Source organism: Asterias rubens, chromosome 1 (genome assembly GCF_902459465.1).
Source record: "Asterias rubens chromosome 1, eAstRub1.3, whole genome shotgun sequence".
Lineage (NCBI taxonomy): Eukaryota > Metazoa > Echinodermata > Asteroidea > Forcipulatida > Asteriidae > Asterias > Asterias rubens.
The window spans coordinates 20,266,583-20,288,783 of record NC_047062.1 but is presented as its reverse complement, the minus strand read 5'-3'; the positions used below and the strand labels follow the sequence as shown (position 1 = coordinate 20,288,783).

The 22,201-nt window shown below is 38.5% G+C and overlaps 2 protein-coding genes across 2 annotated transcripts; both read left to right on the top strand.

Moving 5' to 3' along the window:
* The first annotated feature begins 22 nt into the window (after window positions 1–22).
* Window positions 23–12,226, top strand: LOC117290835 (muscle, skeletal receptor tyrosine protein kinase-like). Its single transcript, XM_033772398.1, has 17 exons — window positions 23–366; window positions 1,155–1,256; window positions 1,583–1,822; window positions 2,367–2,529; window positions 3,075–3,205; window positions 4,070–4,327; window positions 5,106–5,231; window positions 5,798–5,945; window positions 6,870–6,931; window positions 7,752–7,928; window positions 8,370–8,480; window positions 9,062–9,243; window positions 9,576–9,698; window positions 10,334–10,445; window positions 10,612–10,708; window positions 11,035–11,134; window positions 11,517–12,226. The coding sequence occupies exons 2-17, from the start codon at window positions 1,175–1,177 to the stop codon at window positions 11,595–11,597; spliced, it is 2,193 nt and encodes a 730-aa protein (XP_033628289.1). The 5' UTR covers window positions 23–366; window positions 1,155–1,174; the 3' UTR covers window positions 11,598–12,226.
* Window positions 12,227–13,821: 1,595 nt separating this feature from the next.
* On the top strand, window positions 13,822–20,900 carry LOC117307439 (kielin/chordin-like protein). Its single transcript, XM_033792193.1, has 9 exons — window positions 13,822–14,208; window positions 14,572–14,721; window positions 15,341–15,496; window positions 16,176–16,346; window positions 17,008–17,074; window positions 17,485–17,531; window positions 17,889–17,983; window positions 18,528–18,596; window positions 19,106–20,900. The coding sequence occupies exons 1-9, from the start codon at window positions 14,133–14,135 to the stop codon at window positions 19,157–19,159; spliced, it is 885 nt and encodes a 294-aa protein (XP_033648084.1). The 5' UTR covers window positions 13,822–14,132; the 3' UTR covers window positions 19,160–20,900.
* Window positions 20,901–22,201: the final 1,301 nt, after the last annotated feature.

Sequence of the window (22,201 nt, the reverse complement as noted above, 5' to 3'; positions counted from 1 at the left end):
GTTTCGCTTTTTAAATAAAATTCTAATGGGGGCGTACATGTACAATGAAAAGAGACGTAGCTACATCTGTGTGATTTTTTCCAAAATAAACATTCGTTTCAATCAAAAGGGCCTTTCACTTTCTTTAAACGAATTTTCCCTGTAAATAATGAAAGTCATTGCGAACTATCCATATCGAATTAACCATTAATTATGTGTAAATTAATACCTGTGTTTATGTTGTTTCATATGAGGTTTCGTAGTATTAGTAGGCCTTCGTGTATAAGACTAAGGAACAGCAATATCTCAATAGACAGAACCTGCTATTTCGAGTAGGAAGAAGCACATAACATGAGATGATGTTGGGATAAATCGAACGGATTTCTGGTGAGTAAATAACAATTTTGACATCCACTTAAACGACCACACAAAAATTAACAGTATTTGAAACATTTTTTTCAACCTGAAAACGAACGAGCTTTATCCTTTGAGAGAACATGAATGTGACGATTTGTTGATTCAATTGAAATTGTTTTTAAAGGCAGTGGACACTATTGGTAATGACTCAAAATAATTATTAGCATGAAACCTTACTTGGTGACGAGTAATGGGGAGAGGTTGGTGGTATAAAACGTTGTGAGAAACGGCTCCCTCTGAAGTGCCATAGTTTTCGAGAAAGAAATAGTTTTCCACGAATTTGATTTCGAGACCTCAGATTTAGAACTTGAGGTCTCGAAATCAACCATCTATACGCACACAACTTCGTGTGACAAGGGTGTTTTCTTCTTTCATTATTTTCTCGCAACTTTGATGACCGATTGAGCTCAAATTTTCACAGGTTAGTTATTTTATGCATATGTTGAGATACACCAACTGTGAAGGCTAGTCTTGGACAATTACCAATAGTGTCCACTGCCTTTAAGGCCACATCACACAGGCTTTTTACAGGTTGCTTGGAGGCAACCAACTGCATGCTAATGGAACACTTCGGCAGCACGAAGGCCTAAAGGATACATTTTCCCACCACACCCCAATGGAAATAATGAGAACAACAGACACGTGAAGGATTTGTTTTCTTGGAAATTAACCGATAGAACTAAATGCATGAGATTGTGCCATGGTCTTAAAACTCTTAAAAGTTTTTTTTTTTTTGGTATTATATTTTTTTATTATAGTAAATCGACCGCTGCCGGCCATGCAATGCTCGGTGATTGAGATGACGTCACTGTTGATTATTATCACGATGGGACAAGCCTTTCTCAGGTTGACTTACGCAGGCAAGTAATTACGTTATACAAATGACTACTTGAGTTCAAAGGAAAGTTATGCTAATAATAGGCGACAAAATCGGACAAAGGTGGTTTTTGTTGACATTTAACTGTTCGGACAGTTGTAAACAACAACAACCCCTCACCCAATGGACGCAACGGCAACGCATGATGACATATATTGAATTCCAAATTTATGATAATGATGTCGTCATTTTTTTGAGAGCATAGGACCTATATTTGTATGTCGAGGTTTTTTTTAAATAATGTTCACCCTCACACCCGTTTGCTGCTGTTAAACGTAATATTAATTTAGTTCAGAATTTGAATTGCAGGTGACTTCGCGATATTCGTGGATATAAAAAATGAAACCATATCGGTAGGGAGCATGAATAAGGAACTAGCCGACGCAGTGCCGATACCTCTCAAGGGGCTGGTAAACCCTGTGGCTGTTGACTTCGACCCCGTGGAAAAAATGGTGTACTGGGACGATATCAGAACTAAGCCGTCTGCAACCATTTCCCGGGCACGTCTTGACGGCAGCCACCAAGCCATTGTTGTAGATGGACTAAATTGTGAGTTGAATTATATAAGTTTTCAAAATAGCTTTCACAGGCACTTGCCCTGGTAATTGTCAAAGACCAGTCTTCTCACTTGGTGTATCTCAACATTATAATGCATAAAATAAAATAAAAACTGTGAAAATTTGAACTCACTATTGGTCGTCGAAGTTGCGAGAGACTAATGGAAGAAAAAACACCCTTGTCGCACAAGTTGTTTGCATTCATATGCTTGAATTCGAGACGTCAGCTGAGGTTTCGAAACCAATTCAAAATATATTTTACTGACAAATTACTTCATTCTCAAAAACTACGTTACTTCATCAGAGGGAGTCGTTTCTCACAATGTTTTTCAGCTCTCCATTGCTCGTTAGCAAGTAAGTTGTTATGCATGCAATTATTTTGAGTAATAACCAATAGTGTCAAGTGCCTTTATGAAGGAAAAAACACGATTTCCTGTAGGCTGGGGGTAGTGATTTTTTACTGCATGGTTGGTATTTGCATTTTGATTTTGGATTTGACGAAAACAAACAGTGGCACTGAAATCATCTTTGTTTAGATCCGGACAGGCTGACCTTGGACATTGAAGACAGGATGATTTACTGGACAGAAATTGAATTGGGATACATTGCGAGAGCTCCGATGAATGGTACCGGACCCGTGGAGATTATTGTGGAGAATCTTGTCAATCCCAGAGAAATCGTATTTGATCAGGTCTTAAAGTAAGTAAATCCATAAGTGGGGAATTATACAGATAGCACATTTTACTCTCAATTTTTTTGTACCCATAATAATTTTACACGCCCGGAAGGCCATCCTTTAGAGGTTGTCATGCCATTACTTTCATTGGGAAACATTTGTAGGAGCACCAAGGCCAAGACCAGGGCACCCGAGGTCCATGACATTCGTGTAATTCCAGGCATGCTTTGTTATCTCCCCACCCATAATACTGTTTTGAACATACCAGTTTAACTTTTTAATATACAATTAATGATTTCATCCAGTATGAAAACAACCTGATTCATTACCAAGTTCAGCGAACCGAGCAAACAAGATGAAACAGATAGAACCACAAACCGAGAGGACGTTGCCATGATACTTCACGACACACAGACACTTCAATTTCAAATTTAGTGCAATATACATTTTGAGTGCAAAAGACTTGGGTTGTGATGAGACGTACTCGTAGTTGAATACCTTTAAAGATTTTCTGTCTCTCACGCATCATGTTTTTTTTTTTTTTTTTTTTTAACTTAATTTTTTTCAGGAATATCTACTGGACCAGTGTATCCAAAAATAATAGTACAATCGGAAAATCAGACTCAAACGGTGGAAATGCGACGATCATCGTTGTGGGAAATTTAGCTCAGCCAAATGGGTTAGCTATTGATTATGAAGGTAAGATCTTACTAAAGAGCACAACTAGTTTACCCAATATGAAAACAAGTGACACAAAGCACGAATACTGTTTCTAGTTTATCCAATATGAAAACAAGTGACACGAAGCACGAATACTGTTTGTATCAAGCCGAAAAGTAATGCCTCTGCCAATCATTGGGTAACAAATACTGTAGAAAAGGTGCCTATAATACTGGTGACCATTTGCAGAAAGCTACTTACATGTACATCAGGGTAAAAATTACTGTAGAATTTAATCTGTTGTTATAAATTGACCACTACTGACTTACCAGGGGTGATCATTGGCATGCGATGCATGCTATGTGTATCGCAAGTCAGAAATGAATCTGCCTTAAATTGCCACAGTCGGATAAAATGCCTGAAAAACAAAATAATGATTAATTCTTAAGGGGGAATGCCACCACTGACCACTATACAATTACAACACATTTTTATCAATACACTCACAGACTGCATTTGTCCAAGTTTGGCTACAATGGGAGGAAATTATCTTTGTACAATTTTTTTTATATTGACTATCCGATCGTCAGATGATCATTGTCCACCATACAGGAGCATATGTATTTGGTATCTGCACAACCTGGGCCACCATCGGCCACGAAATGTGCTGAGAAGGTGCAAATTTGTAAAATATAACTACAATGTTTACTATAGATGAAGCGGTCATTGATGAAGCGGTCATTGATCGCAGATTATGCGGTGTGGGATAAGGGTTTAGTTTGAACAAGTTTGGTTTACATCGGTGGAATAACTTTGATTTTTCTTTTTTACCCGAAGAAAGAAACCTACTTTGCACCGCTAATTTACAAATAAAGCAATTATAAGTCTCTAAAATGTTTATAGAAGAACAACTGTACTGGATTGATGATAACCTCCCGCCTAAAATCGAAAAGAGTGACCTATCAGGCAACGAGAGAACTCTGGTGAAAGAATTGCTACTTCTTCTTGCTCCGTTTGATCTTGAGTTATACGGGGACCGACTGTTCTGGACTGACCGTAACAGTTACAGTTTATTAAACGTGCTGAAGAGCGGAGGGGCTCTTTCACAGTTCGAGGCTGTAACTAAGAACGAAATGACCGGAGGATTTCGCATTCAAACAGGTTTGCTGATTTATTATCCAATAATTAGAGAAACTGACTAGATTTTAAAAGTTTTGGGTTGAAAGAAAAACTGACAAGCCCGGGATTTGACCCTACTGAAAATTGCTGGCGCTCTATAGTCACCTATCGATCTAGCCCTACTACGGTGGCGGTATCTCTATTTTGTCAGAATCTTCATTCAGTGAGCCAGTCAGAAGTCGACCCGTAAATGCCGAATATAGCCAGGGATCACACACAAGTTTACGATACAACCATGGGAAGTTGCAGGACAGGGATTACCTTATGTGAATTTCTAGTTCGACTATCAAGTCATTTCGGGTTGAAGTTGAAGGGTTTTAAACAGACGCATGGAACAAGTGATGGAATTAAGTCATGATAAAATGCATATAGTTTGAATTTTATGGGATTTGAGGCATTGGCATGGTGAAGTATCAATATGTTTGCGATAGCACCATGTCTGTCTACTTTCCTTGTATATTTTGTTCCATAGAGAACTGTCTTGCTATATTCTACAACCGCGGAGAAGATTTATCGGCAATTTCGGAACTCGTCTCAGTTCTGAAAAGAACTTTCCTGCTTTTTAACTATAGGCCTACTTATACCTCGGCGGAAGGCAGAAAATCGACTGGGACTATACTATTATAGCTTATAGGATCGTTATTAACTTCACTGGAGTGAAGTTAAAAACAAAGTTGTCTCAACGTTTCGACTAGCTTGCTCTAGTCATCGTTAGGAGACGGATTGTTTGAATTACTGATATCTCTCGTTTCATGTACAGAAGTCAATTATTGTGATAATTCCACTAAGTGTTCTAATGGATCCACCTGCATCGATTTACCGAACGGCTTGAGGTGCCTGTGTCAACCTGGATTCGAAGGAGCTACCTGCTCAATTAAGTCTATCAGTAAGTTCCACCCATTAACATTATGGCAAACAAGGAACTCCATTTTGATATGTCAACAGTTTACAAAAAAACTTCCTATACGAAACTCATTCCAATCCAACTTTTTTTCCAACAACCAAGTGCCGTGTAAAACAAATCCCTGGTCCTTTGATTATTCAGCCTATGGGCCTTTTCGAAACCACGGCTTCGGCTTTGGATTCGGCTCTGGCTATATGGCTTGGCCCCGCTAGTGATTTGACATTTTGCGCGTGCTTTGCGTATGGGCTTCAGACGAGAGAACGGAGCCTGATCCAAAGCCAAAGCCGTGGTTTCGAAAAAGTGCATTATGTGTGGTTTTGGTGTGTGTTTGTTTCATTTATAACCTAGGCCTATATCAGAAGATAATTTGACGTACAGGTTCAGTTCTCACAGAAGAACATTTTCAAGGGGGGTACAGCACTTCTGACGGTGTCACCACTTTTCGTTCAGCAACTTATAAATGAAGGAATAGATTATTGTTCATTGCGGTCATCAGTTATGCAGCATAGCTAGTTTATGCTTTAAATAGTGTTTTGTATCTTTCCAAGATATGATAGCTTGGTTGGTGCCGTTGTTGGTGATGGTCTTCGGCGCAGTCGCAGCCTCTCTAACCATTTGTGTCATCAGACGGAAGCACAGACGAGACGGAACTCAAATGGCACAAGAAATGGGCCACGACATCGTCGAAAATGAAGGGTGAAGTTTATACATTCTGTCCCTTATATGCAAACCAAATCTCATTTGGTCGCACCAACCTTTTAAAATTATGTCAAACCACTCATTGTCTCCTCATACAAAACAAGTAATATCGAGACCACAAATACACACAGTTTTTATATAAGCGACGTTGTCTTCGGATTAGGCGCTTAAGGCAATGAAACCGATTGTTTTGAAATAAATGGTTGGAAAGTATTTTGAAAGTGCCAACTGTGAGCTTTTTGTAGAATCGATTATTTTTTTCCTCCTTAAACTTGAAGCCATTATACACTTTCGGAACAGGAAAAAAAAAGTTCACAGATTTACAAACAACTTACAGGGTTTACAGAAGGTAATGGTAAAAGACTTCTCTTGAAATATTATTATTCCATGAAATACTTTTACTTTTTGAGAAAACATTAAAACAATTATCAATCGAGAATTACGGATTTATAGTAAACACATGTCATGACACGGCGAAACGTGCGGAAACAAGGGTGGGTTTTCCGTTATTTTCTCCCGACTCCGATGACCGATTGAGCCTAAATTTTTACAGGTTTGTTATTTTATATATAAGTTGTGATACACGAAGTGTAGGCCTTTTGACAGTACTGTTTACCGAAAGTGTCCAATGGCTTTAAATGAAAGTGGTTCAAATCATCGCAGCGCCCATCAGAAGACTTACGTGGACCGTAAAAAGAAATTTGCTAAATTATGTCACTTTGTCGGTTTTTTTATTCTTCGTTATTGTGTGTGTGGTTTTCCTTTTAACTTCGTGAACTTCGCGAACCGCCATTTTTTAGATCCGATTATTTATGTTTCTCCACAAATAAAAAATGGTTTCAATCATCGCTGTAGCCAATATCAAAACAGCAGTCGTATAGGCCTATTCCATAGACTTACTTTTCTCTATCTTTACTTCAGATCCCAACTGGTGCTCAAAACCCTCGAATTTCCCGAAGTGCCTGACGTAGCAAACTTCAATGGTAAGTAACCAGTTTGTCACTATCAGCAAAAAGGCACTGGGTTCGAAAAACTTAAGGCTAGTCCTATTAGTTAGGACGAGTAACTCGTCCTAACTCGAGATTGGATTAGTCTCAACTCTTAATCCACCCCTGAACACCTTTGGTAGTTGTCAAAGACCAGTACTATCACTAGGTGTGTTTCAACATATGCATAAAATACCAAACCTGTGAAATATGGACTCAAAAGGTCATCGAACTTGCAAGAAAATAATGAAAGAAAAACACCCTTGTTGCACAAATTAATTGTTGTGCTTTTAGATGCCAAAAAAGGCTTCGGAGGCCTTTTTTCAGATTCAAATATTTGAGTGAGAAATTACCTCTTTCTCAAAAACTACGTTACTTCAGAGGGTGCCGTTTACTCACACTGTTTTATACTACCAGCAGTTCTCCATTGGTCGTTACCAAGTAAATTTTTATGCGAACAACTATTTTGAGTGATTGCCAATAGAATCCAGTGCCGTAGAGTCATTTTGTTTTAATGACTGCGTCCAAACAATTTAACACGGAGGGACATTTGATATTGTGCCCCACACCCTTCAAAAAAGTGGTGTTATCCGTTGCCTCCAGGATTGAAGCCGATGGCGGGACAAATGGTCTGGTTTAATACACACAGTACAATACTTGAGCTTCATGACAAAGGTGGTCAAAAACATGGGGGGGGAGGGACATTTTAATATTGTGTCCCCCCTCCCCTCAAAAGGTCGGGAGACTAATGTCCCCCTGTCCCTTCCCTGATCGACGCCCATGACTGAGGACGACCATTGTCATTCTAAACCTCCAGATATCTCCAAAGATGGAACATCTTTCCACGCAGAAACGAGTCTCTCGTTCCCGAGGCATCTCATTGTGATAACGGGTGAGCTGGGTGCAGGAAACTTCGGACGGGTGTTGTTGGCCACAGCAATAGGGATCGAAGAAAGCAAGAAACATACCACCGTGGCCGTTAAAACAATCAAAGGTGAATGTATAGATCATGACCACTGTTTGGTTTGGCATGCAAACACATTTACCCAAACTAAATAGTGTCATAGATAGTGTGTCCACCATCAAAATGGCTGATTATCATCCACACCCAATTTCAGTAAAGGTAAACTTGTGATGGTTTACTTAAAAAAAGAAAAAAAGTTGCAACTATTTCACGCAAAAATAACACAGCAGTCACAGCAGCTCAGCTAAAGAGATCTGTTTTCCATCATCCGTTGCATTTACGATGCAGACGACTAGGTTACTGAGGACCAATCATGACCATTATCCGACAGTGAACGCCGAAGCCACGGCGCCCACCCTGGTGATGAAAAATGCTTGGGGACTGAAAACGGTGATCATAAAAAAAAAATTATGAGAAAAATGTGTCACTATGGTTTGTTTAATTTTTATTTTATTTTATTTTTTACAAAAGAGGGTGCTGACATTCAGGCCAAGAGTGACCTTCTTCAAGAGTTGGACTTAATGAGAGCAGTTGGTTCACATCCAAACATCGTCCGATTGCTGGGATGTTGCGTAAGAGAAGGTAAAACATGTGTTTCTCAGTTCGTGCAAGCCATTGCTGTACGGTATTATAGTGCAGAGTGATCTTAAATCGAGGCTCTTAATATTACAATAGATTAAACATTTATGTTATAATAAATGTCACAGTTACTTTGTGTCAACTGATAAAAAAAGAGACATCATCAGTTAACCATTCATTCACTACCAATAAGAAAGCTTATAGTCAGTCGGTCGGATCAATAACACAACAGTGTCCCGACCCGAGGGTGGTGGGGCAACAGTTCATGAAATACTCTTCACTAATAATAACAACAACAACAACAGCAACAATCAGTGAGAGTCGGTGCAGAAAACCATAGTTATAGCCATTCGCCTAAAGAATCTGTCATCTGTGTTTCATTCCTTTCCATCCCACCGCTGCCACCATTTAAAAGTATACATTATTATTTTATATTCAAACTATTCATACTATAGGCCAATTTGATGTGTTAGAGTATCAACAACATATCCATATGGCAGTGCCAAGCCAAGTACATTCCTGACCTTTCATCCTCTATCATCTCGAATTGTGAAGTTTCGATGTTCAACTGTTTGACTCCATAGATCCCATTTATATCATAATGGAGTACCTTGCTAAAGGTAATCTGAAGAGCTACCTCAACGAGTGCAAAACTCAAGACCCAGTCTATGCAAACTCCACTGGCTACAGCAAGAGACTCTCACAGACCTTGGTCAAGTGTGCCAGAGATGTGGCGAGTGGAATGAGTTTCTTGTCTTCGAAAATGGTAAAAACTCAAAACCAGTTTCACCATGTTTGAAAAAAGAGTTTGTGGGACCTTATATATTGTGAATGCGTTCTGTACAGTTACTTTTGACTGTGGTGATAAACAGAATTTAGAGCAGCCACACCTGCAGTGGCTGTGGGGCGTGGTCGTTGTCTTCGTGTTGTATGTTCCGCTGTGGCGGTCATGATGTTCATGGATAAAACGACCATCCTTTGTTCTTATTTGGATGTTCGATAGATTTACGTTTATGCATTCAATGTTTAATTGAGGTAAGTAGGAATAATAGCAATCTTTAATTGCCCGCGCTTACTATTTTTGTTTGCCCTCTCAAGTGCATCCACCGTGATCTGGCTGCTCGTAATGTGTTGATCAGTGACAACATGGAATGCAAGGTGTCTGATTTCGGCCTCTCTCGGGATATCACACATGAACGGATCTACATCCGAAAATCTAAGGTGAGACCATCTTTGCTCTATTAGCCTTGTTGAGATGCGGACACCATAGGAGTGCACAGTTTGGTTTGGGTGTATCAGACAAATCAACCCAAACCTACTTAGTGTCCTGGCATTGTTTCCACCATATATACCTCATAATGGCTTATGGTGAGACCTCTGTACCAACGCCTCTTTCATTATCAAGCTTGAACTTTCAGGCCCTTGGCAAATTTCTCAGCCCCAGTTGGCTGTTGGAATGATCACTCGAAAGACAATATTTTGCGCAAGTACCACGGCGGCTTCGAGGTAGCAAACAACAACTTCTTAGACATTGCAAGCATGGATGTTTTTGTCAACAAGAATATGAACGTGAACACACTTCCGAGAGCAATGAACGGATTGTTTAACTCTACAAAATGGCGGTGAAAACCACACAATTTCAAGGCATATTCGTGTGGATCATTATGTTCTACTTTTAAAGCATCTTTCCAGTCGTATACGCCCTCCTGATTTAAAAAAAACCATACAAACTTTTTATAGCCCAAAACGCCGATTAAAGGCATAGTGTCTCATTAACGAAGGGAGCAAAAAAATATAGGCATATAAATAACATGATATTGTTTTCACCGAAACTATTTGAAATCATTAATTTGCAGAGACCTCTACCGATGCGCTGGATGGCGCTGGAATCTTTAGTCAGTGACGTGTACACATCGGAAAGTGACGTATGGTCTTTTGGGGTTCTTCTGTGGGAGTTGGCCACGCTTGGTAAGAGTCATGTTTATTAATTGGTAATCGATTTTGTTTTTGTTTTTAATAGGGTTGGATAATCTTTGCAGTCACGCCTTAGGCTTGTAGAGTGAGAACACTGAGAACCTTAATAAAGGCCCTAATCGACAACTGATTTCTTAACCTAAATTTGGTTGCATTACAGGACACCGGCCGTACCCGCTCATGTCCGTTAAGACCATGGTAAGCAAACTACAGAATGGCTACCGTATGCCGAGTCCACAAAGCTGCAATGAACAGATGTAAGTTTATTTTATGACACATGTAAATGATTTGTAATTATAAAATAAAAAATAAATAAAAATAAAAAAATGACTATAAAGTTGATACAAGTTATGTAAAGGAGGCCTACCAAAATAGTGCTGAGTCCGAATTTGTGTATGGCTATACGTCATCACCGCGTCATTATGACGTAGCAACAACCTTCGTAGCCGTAGCCGACAATTCCTATCCGGCCTGCAGTGGCTATGGCATTGAAGACCCATCGGGCACCAACAAATTTAAAACAAAAATATACAATTATTTTAAAACATCCATAATTATTCGCAATGTGTTTTGTATGATATAGGTACTCAATGATGTTGAGCTGCTGGCTTCAGAATCCAGCTGAGCGGCCATCTTTTCAAAGTCTTTATGAGCAGTTGGACAAAATATTCACCGAGGAAATGGTATGAGCTTCTTGCTCTCATCTTAAAACAATACGTTCCCAAGTTTAAGGCTAATACATTATAGAGCGCACAATCAACGCAACCGTGTCCTATGGGATTGGTAATTGCACGTTAACGAACCCTAGAACACATGTCATGGAAAAGGGGGTGGTTACCTCAGTGTTTCTGGTTTACATAAATTATGTTTGAATGTTTCCCCAGGCTTGTGAGCTATCTTACAGTGATTAAATTCACTCAGAAAAAGCACAATGGCGCTGACTTATGTAAAAGTGCATTAACATGTTCCATTTGGAAAGCTGTATATCGAGCACATCGGACCGGGAATTAAAGTTAAGTTCTAAATGTCTACTCGAAGATTAATAAGTGTATTTTTCTCTGACAGGGTTACCTGCTGTTGGATAAACTGGATGACGACATTTATGACGACACACAGCTGATGGAAGAATTCGATGAGATATTATAAAGGCGTGCATATAAATGGTTTCAAGATCTTAAGGCACCTAGAATAAAAGGGTGTGGGTTTCCGAAGCAACTCTTTATAAACTTGACTCCGTTTTGACGAAGACTATAAGGTCATTTCAGTAATATCAATCAATCAAATGAATGATAAATTCGGCATAAAAGTTTATTGTAAGTTAACAATTGCCTATTTATTTCGAGATCAGAAAAAAAAAACATTTTATTCTGATCAAGGTTGCAGGCAAAACAGATAAGCACGCAGGTATAGGCCTATTATATAAGAACAGTCATCTGACTCTTAAAACAGTATGACACAAACTAAAGACGATTGTGAATAAAATCCGTGATTGAGGATTAGTATAATTATGCAAGTACAACAAGCAATTAACCAAGAGTATCCGTTTATTAGAATCAAGTTTTCCGCAATGTCGAGTATTATAATAGTTACCTGAAGGCACTAGGCCTATTATACAGGACTTATATGTTTTAGTTTGGCCAATAATAAGGATAAGAGAAAATCCATCGGACGCGTTTCAAGAATTGATTGTGAAAAAACAAGAAACCTGTGAAAATTTGTATTTTTGTCGTCGAAGTTGCGAGATAATATATAATGGAAGAAAAACACCCTTGTCGCACAAGTTGTGTGCTTTCAGATGGATGCTTGAACTCAATTATACTTTAGTGAGAAATTACTTCTTTCTAGAAACTACGTTACTTCAGAGGGAGCCCTTTCTCACAATGTTGTATACTATCAACAGCTCTCACTGCGACATCAACAGCTCTAATGCTCGTTACCGAGTACCGGTGTCGCATGCAATTATGTCCTCTGTGCAATACTATCCGGAGAACATTATTGCATATGCAGTAATGTTACCCGGACGGTTTTGCATATACAGTCGTGTCCGCCCGGACGCTGCTGCAACATGCAATTGTGTCCCCCGGACACATTTGCATATGCAGCTGTGTCCGCCCCCGTGAAAAACCGTTCTTGCAGTAAATTAAACGCCCTTGGTAGACGGAACACGTTCGCCATTTTACAAGCTAAGTGCGTGTCATGAATGACATGGGAAATGTTCGGCTGTTGGGTATTCGCTGCAATCATAAAAAAAACACGTGAATATTCATGCTGCGCATACGTATAGGTTCAGTGCATGCACGCTCGCTTACGCGCGCACATCATACAGTCATGTACATGTCCGCCGGACGGTTTTTGCATAACCCCGGACACGATTGCATATGCAAAAGTGTCCGGAGTGGACAGTATTGCATGGCGGACACAATTGCATCTGACACCGGTAAGTTTTGTATGCCTACCTTTAAGATGCTGATCATGTGTACGTTTTAGATTGGCCATATCAGGATACAAGAATTGGATAAATAATGCTTGTGATACCGTATTTATTAACCAAGATAATGATATGAGCAGTTATATTGAAAACAAACTAATGTTGCGAAGAGCCTGTAACACTGACTTGTATCTCTCGTCAAGAACGACATTTATAGACGGCCAACTCTACGAAATATCGGCCAATAACTAGTTACATAATATGAAATAGTTTATATATGAATAGTGTATGATAGTACACCGTATATAAATAAGCTATCCGTCATATAAAAACAATATCTAAAAGCACCATAAATGGTTTATTTTTACTTTTTAAAACCCCTTTCTAAACAAAAATCATTTAACCGGAAATTTGCATTTTGTCTGTCAGGATTGAGTAAAAAACAATATGCGTAAATAAATCCCCGGAATTAATCCTTTTTAAACCTTAAGTAGATATGCATTTTGTATCGGAAATAATAAAATTTTACTTCAAAGAGTTCATTATGTAGTTCTTTATGTTTCATCAATTTCTACCTCCAAAATGGTTACATTTATTCAATAACAGAAAATGTCCAATCAAATTTTCTGCTGCCAATGGGTCTCGAAGCGGTCTCGGACAAACCATGGACGTAGAAAAACGCCCGGAAATTTACAATTACTGTATTTGATGACATTACCTGTCCTCCAGTAAAGGCCGTCGACAATAAATGTTTATTATCTGTCAACCGCGTGCCAGCATGATCAATTGTATGACCATTGCATTTGAAGGACTTTTTTACAAACTGCTTGGTTAGTTTAATGTAGGAATTAAATACTCTTCTTAAAACACGGACTTTTCCTGTACGAGATTTATAGTTTTTGGGTGTCTCTTTAGAGCCACCGTACCGTGTGTTGTTTACAAAATGAACTCGGGTCGTCGAGGTTGTTATTGTTTGTGTGCGGGTAACAAGTACCGTTCAGTACCGGTCCACACACAAAGTCACAAGTGTGTCACCGTTCCTCTCGTCGATAGATGTACTTGAACACCTACCATTACAAAGAGTTATTTGACGTCATCTCAGGCAAAAATTACTATAAATTGTTTTGGAGTCATCAATCTGTAAGATTCAGTTTTTGAAGCCCGTATAGTGTTATAGAATAGATCCCTCATCTTTATCTTGTCGTTATCTGTGTTGTCGTTCGTCAAGATAAAAACTCAACAACACTGTGAACATGCGGATCAGTGACAGTGACACTCACAGCATTTGGTTTTGTGTCGTCGCCCTTGCTTCCGTGTCTGTGACAGCAGGTACGTAAGAACAACTTCACTTTTTGCCTATTTAACAGGGAATTCAGTTGAAACGAAATGACAACTCTCTCGTCTTCTTGGGTTATGAGAGGATTATAACTTGGCATACAAATGGGCTCTCGATTTGTCCTGTGCTGTTGGGTTCCAATTCCTTTCAACGTTCCAACTTTCAATTTGGAGTTTACCCTGGGCCTTAAAATGTTGAATGAATGGTTTAGCTTAATTAATTTAAAACAATAACAATGACCTGTAGACCTACTATTAATAATTTATTTAATTGTTCCCATTATATATGCTGTTTTTAATTGAAAAAGAAATGGGGGGAACTTCACCTTTCATCATCACTTCATTTGTTTTTATTAGACAGTGAGGCAAAACATTGCCCACCTGTCACCCGATACCAGGCTGGCATCTGCATAAATGAGTGCACATCGGACAACGACTGCTTCTCTTACAAGAAATGTTGTGGAAATGGCTGCGGAACGGTTTGCCAATATCCTGTGAAGTTTGAAGGTACCTAAAGTTCTTGACTTCTAAGGTGAAATTTTAACCTTATAAATCTATGGAAGCGTTAGTGTATGAACACAATAACTATCTTGTACGTGCGCATTGTACTAAAAAAGTATCATGTACATACATGTACATGATAGTAAATGTGTAAACAGATCAATCTTACACGATAACTATCACTCAGGATGGTAGTACGTACACAACAAGTCGGGAGTTGTCATGTACATACATAGTTGTTTTAATGTACGTACATGATAGATAAATATCATGTACGTACACGACTACCCATCCGTTTAGTTCATTATTTTGCAAAAACGATATGTAGAAAAAAAATTGAGGTTGAGAGATCCTGTTACTGTTAGTAACATTGTGAAAATTGTCTCATGTGTTACCACGGTTCCATGGTGTTAGTCTGTTACTAAAATAATTTCCCTAGTTTCAGTATTGACTCCATAAAAAACGAATGACCATAAAAACTTACTTAGTAAGCACTGCAGCTGTTGATGCAGTAAAGAATATTTTGAGAAACAATGCTTTTCAAAGGAATGAAGTCTTAGAGAGACATTTTCCTCAAGTAAAATAGACGTTTTACAAACTAACAACTTGGTTTTTGATTCTCCAGTACCCCATGCAGGTGTGTGTCCAGTGGTCAATGATACCATTGGGGCTTTATGTATTGACCCTCCTCCATGTGACGTTGATCAAGAGTGTCCAGAGTTTAAAAAGTGTTGCTACAATGGTTGCAGCAAGCTCTGCACAACCCCAGAGAAAACTGAGGGTAGGTTTTTAACATTATTGTTTCCTAGTTACAGGATCTCAACCTAAGACAGTTAGTATTTCGGTACACAAAATACCAGTAATGATAATGATGAATATTTATATTGTGCAATATCCACCTAAATAAGGTGCTCAAAGTGCATGAAAAAGAACAATAGTAGAAACAGACAAGGAAGAAGAAACAGTAAAGACGAAGGGAAGAAAGAAAAGATTTCTGAAAAGCTGTTTGAAACAAGTTAAATTTCAATCTGTCCTTCAATGTGTCCACGATGCCACTATCCCAAATAATGTGAGGGTAACTGTAACTGACTCCAAACAATAAATATGATGGACAAATGAAGAGACGATCACACAGGAGTTTTGTGGATGTGAGACTTGACGCCAGTGTAATTCATATGACCTCTGACTCATAATCAGCACGGCATACTGTATACACTATTGACAAATCTATATACGAAAGACTCCTGGGCCCAGTTTCATAGAGCCTGTATTAAGCACAAAAACCTGCTAAGCACAGCAAAATCTTGCTTAGCAAAAACAGAATCAGAATCACACTATTGCACTTTGTTAATTCAGATTTATTGATGACTGGATTTAAAATTATTTTCTTAGTTGATTTACTCCTGATGAGAGAGCTATTATCTGTTGAAACTAATCCCTACTTTTTACTCATCTTTCAGAAAATAAGGTCGGCCTTTGCAAGGGGGATGTACCAGTTGGTGTAGGTTCAGAGTGGAACCCAATGAGCAACTGCTCCTCATCGTGCTCTAGCGACAAACACTGCACCGGGGATGAGAAGTGTTGCTGGGTCGAAGAATGTGGGGGTTATGCCTGCTCAGAACCAGCACATGGTAAGGGGTCATTTCAGACCAGTCTTATGATTTGCCAAAAATTGTTCCCTTTTATGAAAGATGTGAATGAACATGTACAATACAGGCGTGTGAGACTTCCTCTTTTCAGCTGATTTCCACTTTTTTCTTCACTTTCTGTGTACAAAAGTATAGCAATATTATCTTTTTCTCTTTTGTTCTTGCCGGTTTTCTCCTTCCTGTTCTTCTATAGATAGTTACTCACATGCTTCGGAATAACAAATTCACCCATAATCTGTTAGGGTTTCCATTTGTGTTGACGTTGGGACTATAAAAGTAAGTTAAAATGAATGATTTTACATGAAGGTTAGCAAGCTTGTTGAGTTTTGAGTAAAAAGGTCAAAGGAAACAGCTATTCAGAACCGCCACTTTGTCATGTGTTACTTTGGAGGAAAACAGTATAAAAAACGTTACTGCAGCTTTCACTTCAGCATCAGTTTGCTGGTTTATAAGTCTGCGACAGAATGCAAGATGTAAACATGAACGTTTACTTTCTCAAGAAGACGATCAGAGCATACTGAATCAAAACGACAAGTTGAAACCAACGGTTCATTTTAGAACCACCCCAACTCATTAGAGATAGTCAATACATGGTGTTACCGCAAACCTTTCCATAACATGAATGTTCTCTATTCACTCACAGTGTGCGAATACAATGGAGATGTCTACATGGATGAGGACATTTATGATGAAGATGGATGTAGCTACTGGTAAGTCTCCTCTTGACAGTATTCATAAATCTCAGGGGGCTGAGCAAGTAATGTCTTTTAGACAGCCAGTCGAATTGGCGAATCTTTCCTCACATTCCAACCCTAGGACCTTTAGACACTGTGTGGATTGTGTTTTTCAGACCCTCCTGATAGCGTGTTTTTTTCCCTGGAATAATTGACTGGGGATTTCCTCCAGCATAAGATGGTAAAAATAATATTTAGAAACTGTTTTTGTTGCAGCTTGATAGCATGTCTTCCAAGTCTGTCTTAGTCTTTGGGGGTAATTATGTGGTCTGGTGCCTTTGGGCTTCACCATGCAAACTTGCTGATGATTTTAGGAGGCCAGTGTTCACTGGAGCCTGGGGATAAGATTGTAAAACTGAGGCTCACCATTTATTTATTTTTTGCAGCTCTTGTTTTGACGGTCAGGTGATATGTGCTCAAAAAACCCACTGTGGTAAGCCTTTACAACTTGTCTTGTCTAAGATCCTACTATATCAAAATTGCTAACCGCTTCAAGTGCTATTTTCTTAACTTTAAGAAACAAATTTCTCTGGAGCGTTGGTTTTGGTGAGACCTTTGTTTAAGAAAAATAACAAATGCTGTTATTCCTCTTAAATAATTATATGCTGTTTATTTGATTTTTGTCTCCCTAACAGGAAAGTTGTTTCGATTTTTACATCGTGTAAAAGTTTTTGCTGAAATGTTTATAAGATGATCTTGAAAACAAGATATCTGCTACCTTTCCCAAGTGTAATGTATAACTCCCAAACCTTCAAGTTCTGATCATAACTTTTTATTTTCAACTCTGCAGAATTGACACAACGTCGTAAATTGAAGATGATAATCTTCAGCCTGATTGGAGTTGTAGTGTTTTGCATCGTCGTTGCCTTGGTTGTGTTTATTGTGGTAAGTAACATTAGAAGTAGTGTCAGAAACTTTTGTCTATTGCTGTTAAAATAAACAATAGATTCATTCAAATGAAAGCTGTGTGCTGCCATTACTGCTGGGTTGACAAAATTCCATAAGCCTTTTTGAGGTATGGCGGACGTGATACGCGCGCGTCACATGCTGGACTGATGCCACGCTCACCATGTTGGTGGTCATTAGGTTTACGTGTAAACGCCGCGTTGCCTAAAATGCACACTTCACTGAATAACAATATGTTCTATTTCTATGGTCAATACGCACAAATTTACCACAACTTTACAGTGTTGAAGCATTGTGTCCGCCACACCTCAAAAGAGCTTATTAACTTCGTCTGGCATTCATTTTTGTACAAATCACAAGAATCATTGATAAATGATGTTGACGCAATGTTGAAAGCACCAGTATGACCAGTGTGATGCCAGCAGCAGATACAGCAAATTGTTTTGTACTCCATCCTTACATTCTGGTCACAAATTTGAACTCAGCCTCTCACTGTGTTTTTATTCTCTTTGTGTTAATGCAGTACCGTCTTATCAACAAAAACAATGTGACCCATCAAGACCAGAAAGCCACCATGCCTCAACAGAACCATGTAAGTTTGTAGCCTCGGGTGCCACTAAAACAAAACCCAGAAGGGGGGGAGGACTTGGTTATTGCAAAGAAATATTTCTTAATATTGACATCAACATTTTTCATTAGATTGTTCCCTATTAAGCCAATTCACCGAACATAATCGTGATAAATGCTCGCAAACGAATACGGTTATTGAAACCAATTCGGTAAATATTCACTTGTCTAGATGTCAAGACCAGCAAAATATTGAGACCGCCATAGTTCGAGACCAGGACAGAGACAGGGTGGTAGGGAGACCACAGGTCGGGAGACCGATCGAGACATACAACACTGATAATCAGCTCTGGTTTACAGTTACACACATGCCTGCATGATATTTGTAACAATGAAAACCCCGGTGGGTCTGCTGCCACCTTGTGTCTGTACAGTCTCCAGTTCAATGATGACATCACCATTTCTTGTACCGCCAATGTTGAGGGCATTGAACACATTGTCATTCTTGTTTTTCTGTTTCTGCCTTACTCTTAGATGATGAATCAAGACAAGGCTGTAGAAGCGGGTGCCCTTCCACCTAAGGTATAGAGAACCTCGCCACCCGACCCCCCCCCCCCCCCCCCACACTGGTACAGGACATGTGAAACTTGACTTAAAAAAAATAATTGTCTGAAAATTCAAATTGCAGGGAGCTATAGCAAATGTTTGACTACATTTGCGTATTCTTTGCCAGTGTCTTGCTAGATTCACCATGTACCTTCATGAGTACCAAGTGTTCCAGCAATAATGGAAAACACTGGTACAGGACATGTGAAACTTGACGTAAAAAAAAGAATTGTCTGAAAAATCAAATTGAAGGGAGCTATAGCAAATGTTTGACTACATTTGTGTATTCTTTGCCAGTGTCTTGCTAGATTCACCATGGACCTTCATGAGTACCAAGTGTTCCAGTAATAATGGAAAAAACTGGTACAGGACATGTGAAACTTGACTAAATAAATGGATTGCCTGAAAATTCAAATTGCAGGGGGCTATAGCAAACGTTTGACTACATTTGTGTATTCTTTGCCAGTGTCTTGCTAGATTCACCATGGACCTTCATGAGTACCAAGTGTCACACTAGCAAAGGAAAACACTGGTACAGGACATGTGAAACTTGACTAAAAAAATGGATTGTCTGTAGGTTCAAATTGCAGGGAGCTATGGCAGGACACAGGATGTTGAGATATCACTTGGGTATCATCAGCAGGAAGCTTTCAAATAATCTGAACTGAAATGTAAACTTCCCTCAAAGACATGGTCATGTTGCAATCATGTCTTCATGTTGCACATGAAGACCTTTTAGACAAAGGGTTCGTTAGTCATTGTAAAAAGTTAGGATTTTGTCATAAAATTCTACACAAAAATACAGGTCATATTTCTATAATTTAAAGTAATATTCTATGTTTATAATAGAAATTATAGTATTCCAAAAACAATGTTGTTTTCTGAAGTGGTCTGCCTTTCACTCAAAGTGAAAAATGTTGATGATACTTTATACCAGTTGTTTATGTCTCTGAAATTTCAAAGTTTTAAAAATGTTTAAGGGGTATTCTATCATTCATGTTGTTTATAATGTAAATCATACTCGCATAAAATGTATGCGAAGGGTTTATATTTTTTTGTATTTTTAATTCTAACAATAAATTTTGACAATATCAATTAAACATATTATATGAAGTCTCCAGTTTATGTTAATTAGTACCACCCTCTGACAGCTTGGCTTGGATGTTATTTGCACTTTTGAACAAAGTCCTAAATATGGATGCCATCCACATCCATGTAATATAATTACATTTGTGTGTAAATGACTTACATTTCATATACTGACAAAACATCACCCTAGGATTGTAGAACAATAGTCTTCATTTTTGGGGATGTATTTTGAAAATAATTTTTTTGTCATCTTGCTGGAATGAGTCAAAAAATTAATTCACCTTTGAAAGTGAAAGTTCTGATGAGAGCCGACATTTCTTGGAAAATGTGACCCCCCCCCACTGTGAAATCTTTGATCGCAAGCAGCATGTGGGGGTTCAAGTAACTTAACCAACTTTCCATTGCAATAATTAAACAATTCATGAACATTGTACAGTCATGGACCACAGATATCTTGTGGTATTCCTCTCAAAGGGAAGCTACACAATAATACATACATTTGGTAATCTTTCAATTAATGGCAAACTGTTGGTTATTTTGGAAGCCTACAGCAGCTTTTGATACAAAGCATTTTGAGAAACGTTTCACTTCAAACTGTTTGTTTATCTCCTGTGACCTTTTCAACAGGTATTGTCAAAAGGTCACGGGAGATAAACAAATTGCGTTGTCAGCAGTAACGGACATGCGCAGCTGCAATTGCGAATGCGCTTATTGTAAGGTTTTTTGGTTTTTAAAAAGTTTTATGCCTCAAAATTTGAACATGAATAAAGTTTTTCAGATCCAGTATTGCTATTAGGAGTTGTTCGTCCTGCGCTGCGTGGACATATTCACACCAAATTTTCAACGATATCTCAAAAATGCAAACAAAATGAACTTTTGTGAAATGAAATCTACATTTAAATCGGACTAAAACAGTCGAACGGTTCCAAAAACCAAAGGTGTACTTTGGCTTTGATGACTTTTTTAATAAGAATTTTGCTGCAAAGAATTTTCTTGACAGGTTGGGGGCCATACTGCGAGTGGTCTTTGGATCATTTCCAATCAGGAAGTGTCATGAAAAGCCTGTCAGGAAACAGAAACGTCGGTAGAAACTTAACGACCGGGCTCCATGGGGGGAAAACACCAAGATATACATGTACGGAACATGGGCATTGTACATTTTACTGTCATCATTAAATCTTTCCTGTGTCTGTTGACTATAAATAAATACAAAGATGTCAAGACACTTCACTACTTCTTTAGTTCCTAAATATTTTTTAAGGTAAAGTCAGAACAATAATACGAACATCATTTGCTTGTTTTTGTGTATCATGTAATGTTCACTTTCAAGACTATTACACAAACTATTAAAAAGCTTACAGAGAAATACAAAGATTACATTCTAACCCTAGTTTTGGGTGACTATTTAATAATAAATACAAAAATGCCAACAAAAAAAGCTCAATCAGTTCTAAAAGAGGTTATTATTATGACTATTATTATTTATGTTTGGATTCAGGATGTTTATAAAAAAAAAGGTTATTCTTCCAGAAACATGCCGCAAGTTGACCTTGAGTGAGCAAGCTAGCGCAGGGTTATCCATCCAAAACAGCTAGATTGAAAACCACATGGCAAGGCACTTGAACTTAACATTTCTTGAAACAATAGCAGATGGAAATCTTTGAAAAAAGGGAATGAAATCTTTGAAAAGAGGGAAGGAAAGGGACAATTTTTACTTGCCCTTTTTTCAATGAAAGTAACAATTTTTCTTCATGATTTCTGGTAGAGTGTACCATTCCTAATGACCTCATGCATGTTCCTGAACTACTGATGAGCAGGTTAAGAGGCATGTAATTAAAACTTTGAAAGGGCAAGGCCATTTTCATTTTTGCAAAGGGCATTTCAGTTGAGAGACTAGGGCAATAGAGGCAAGACCAGGGCAACAAAGGCCGAGAA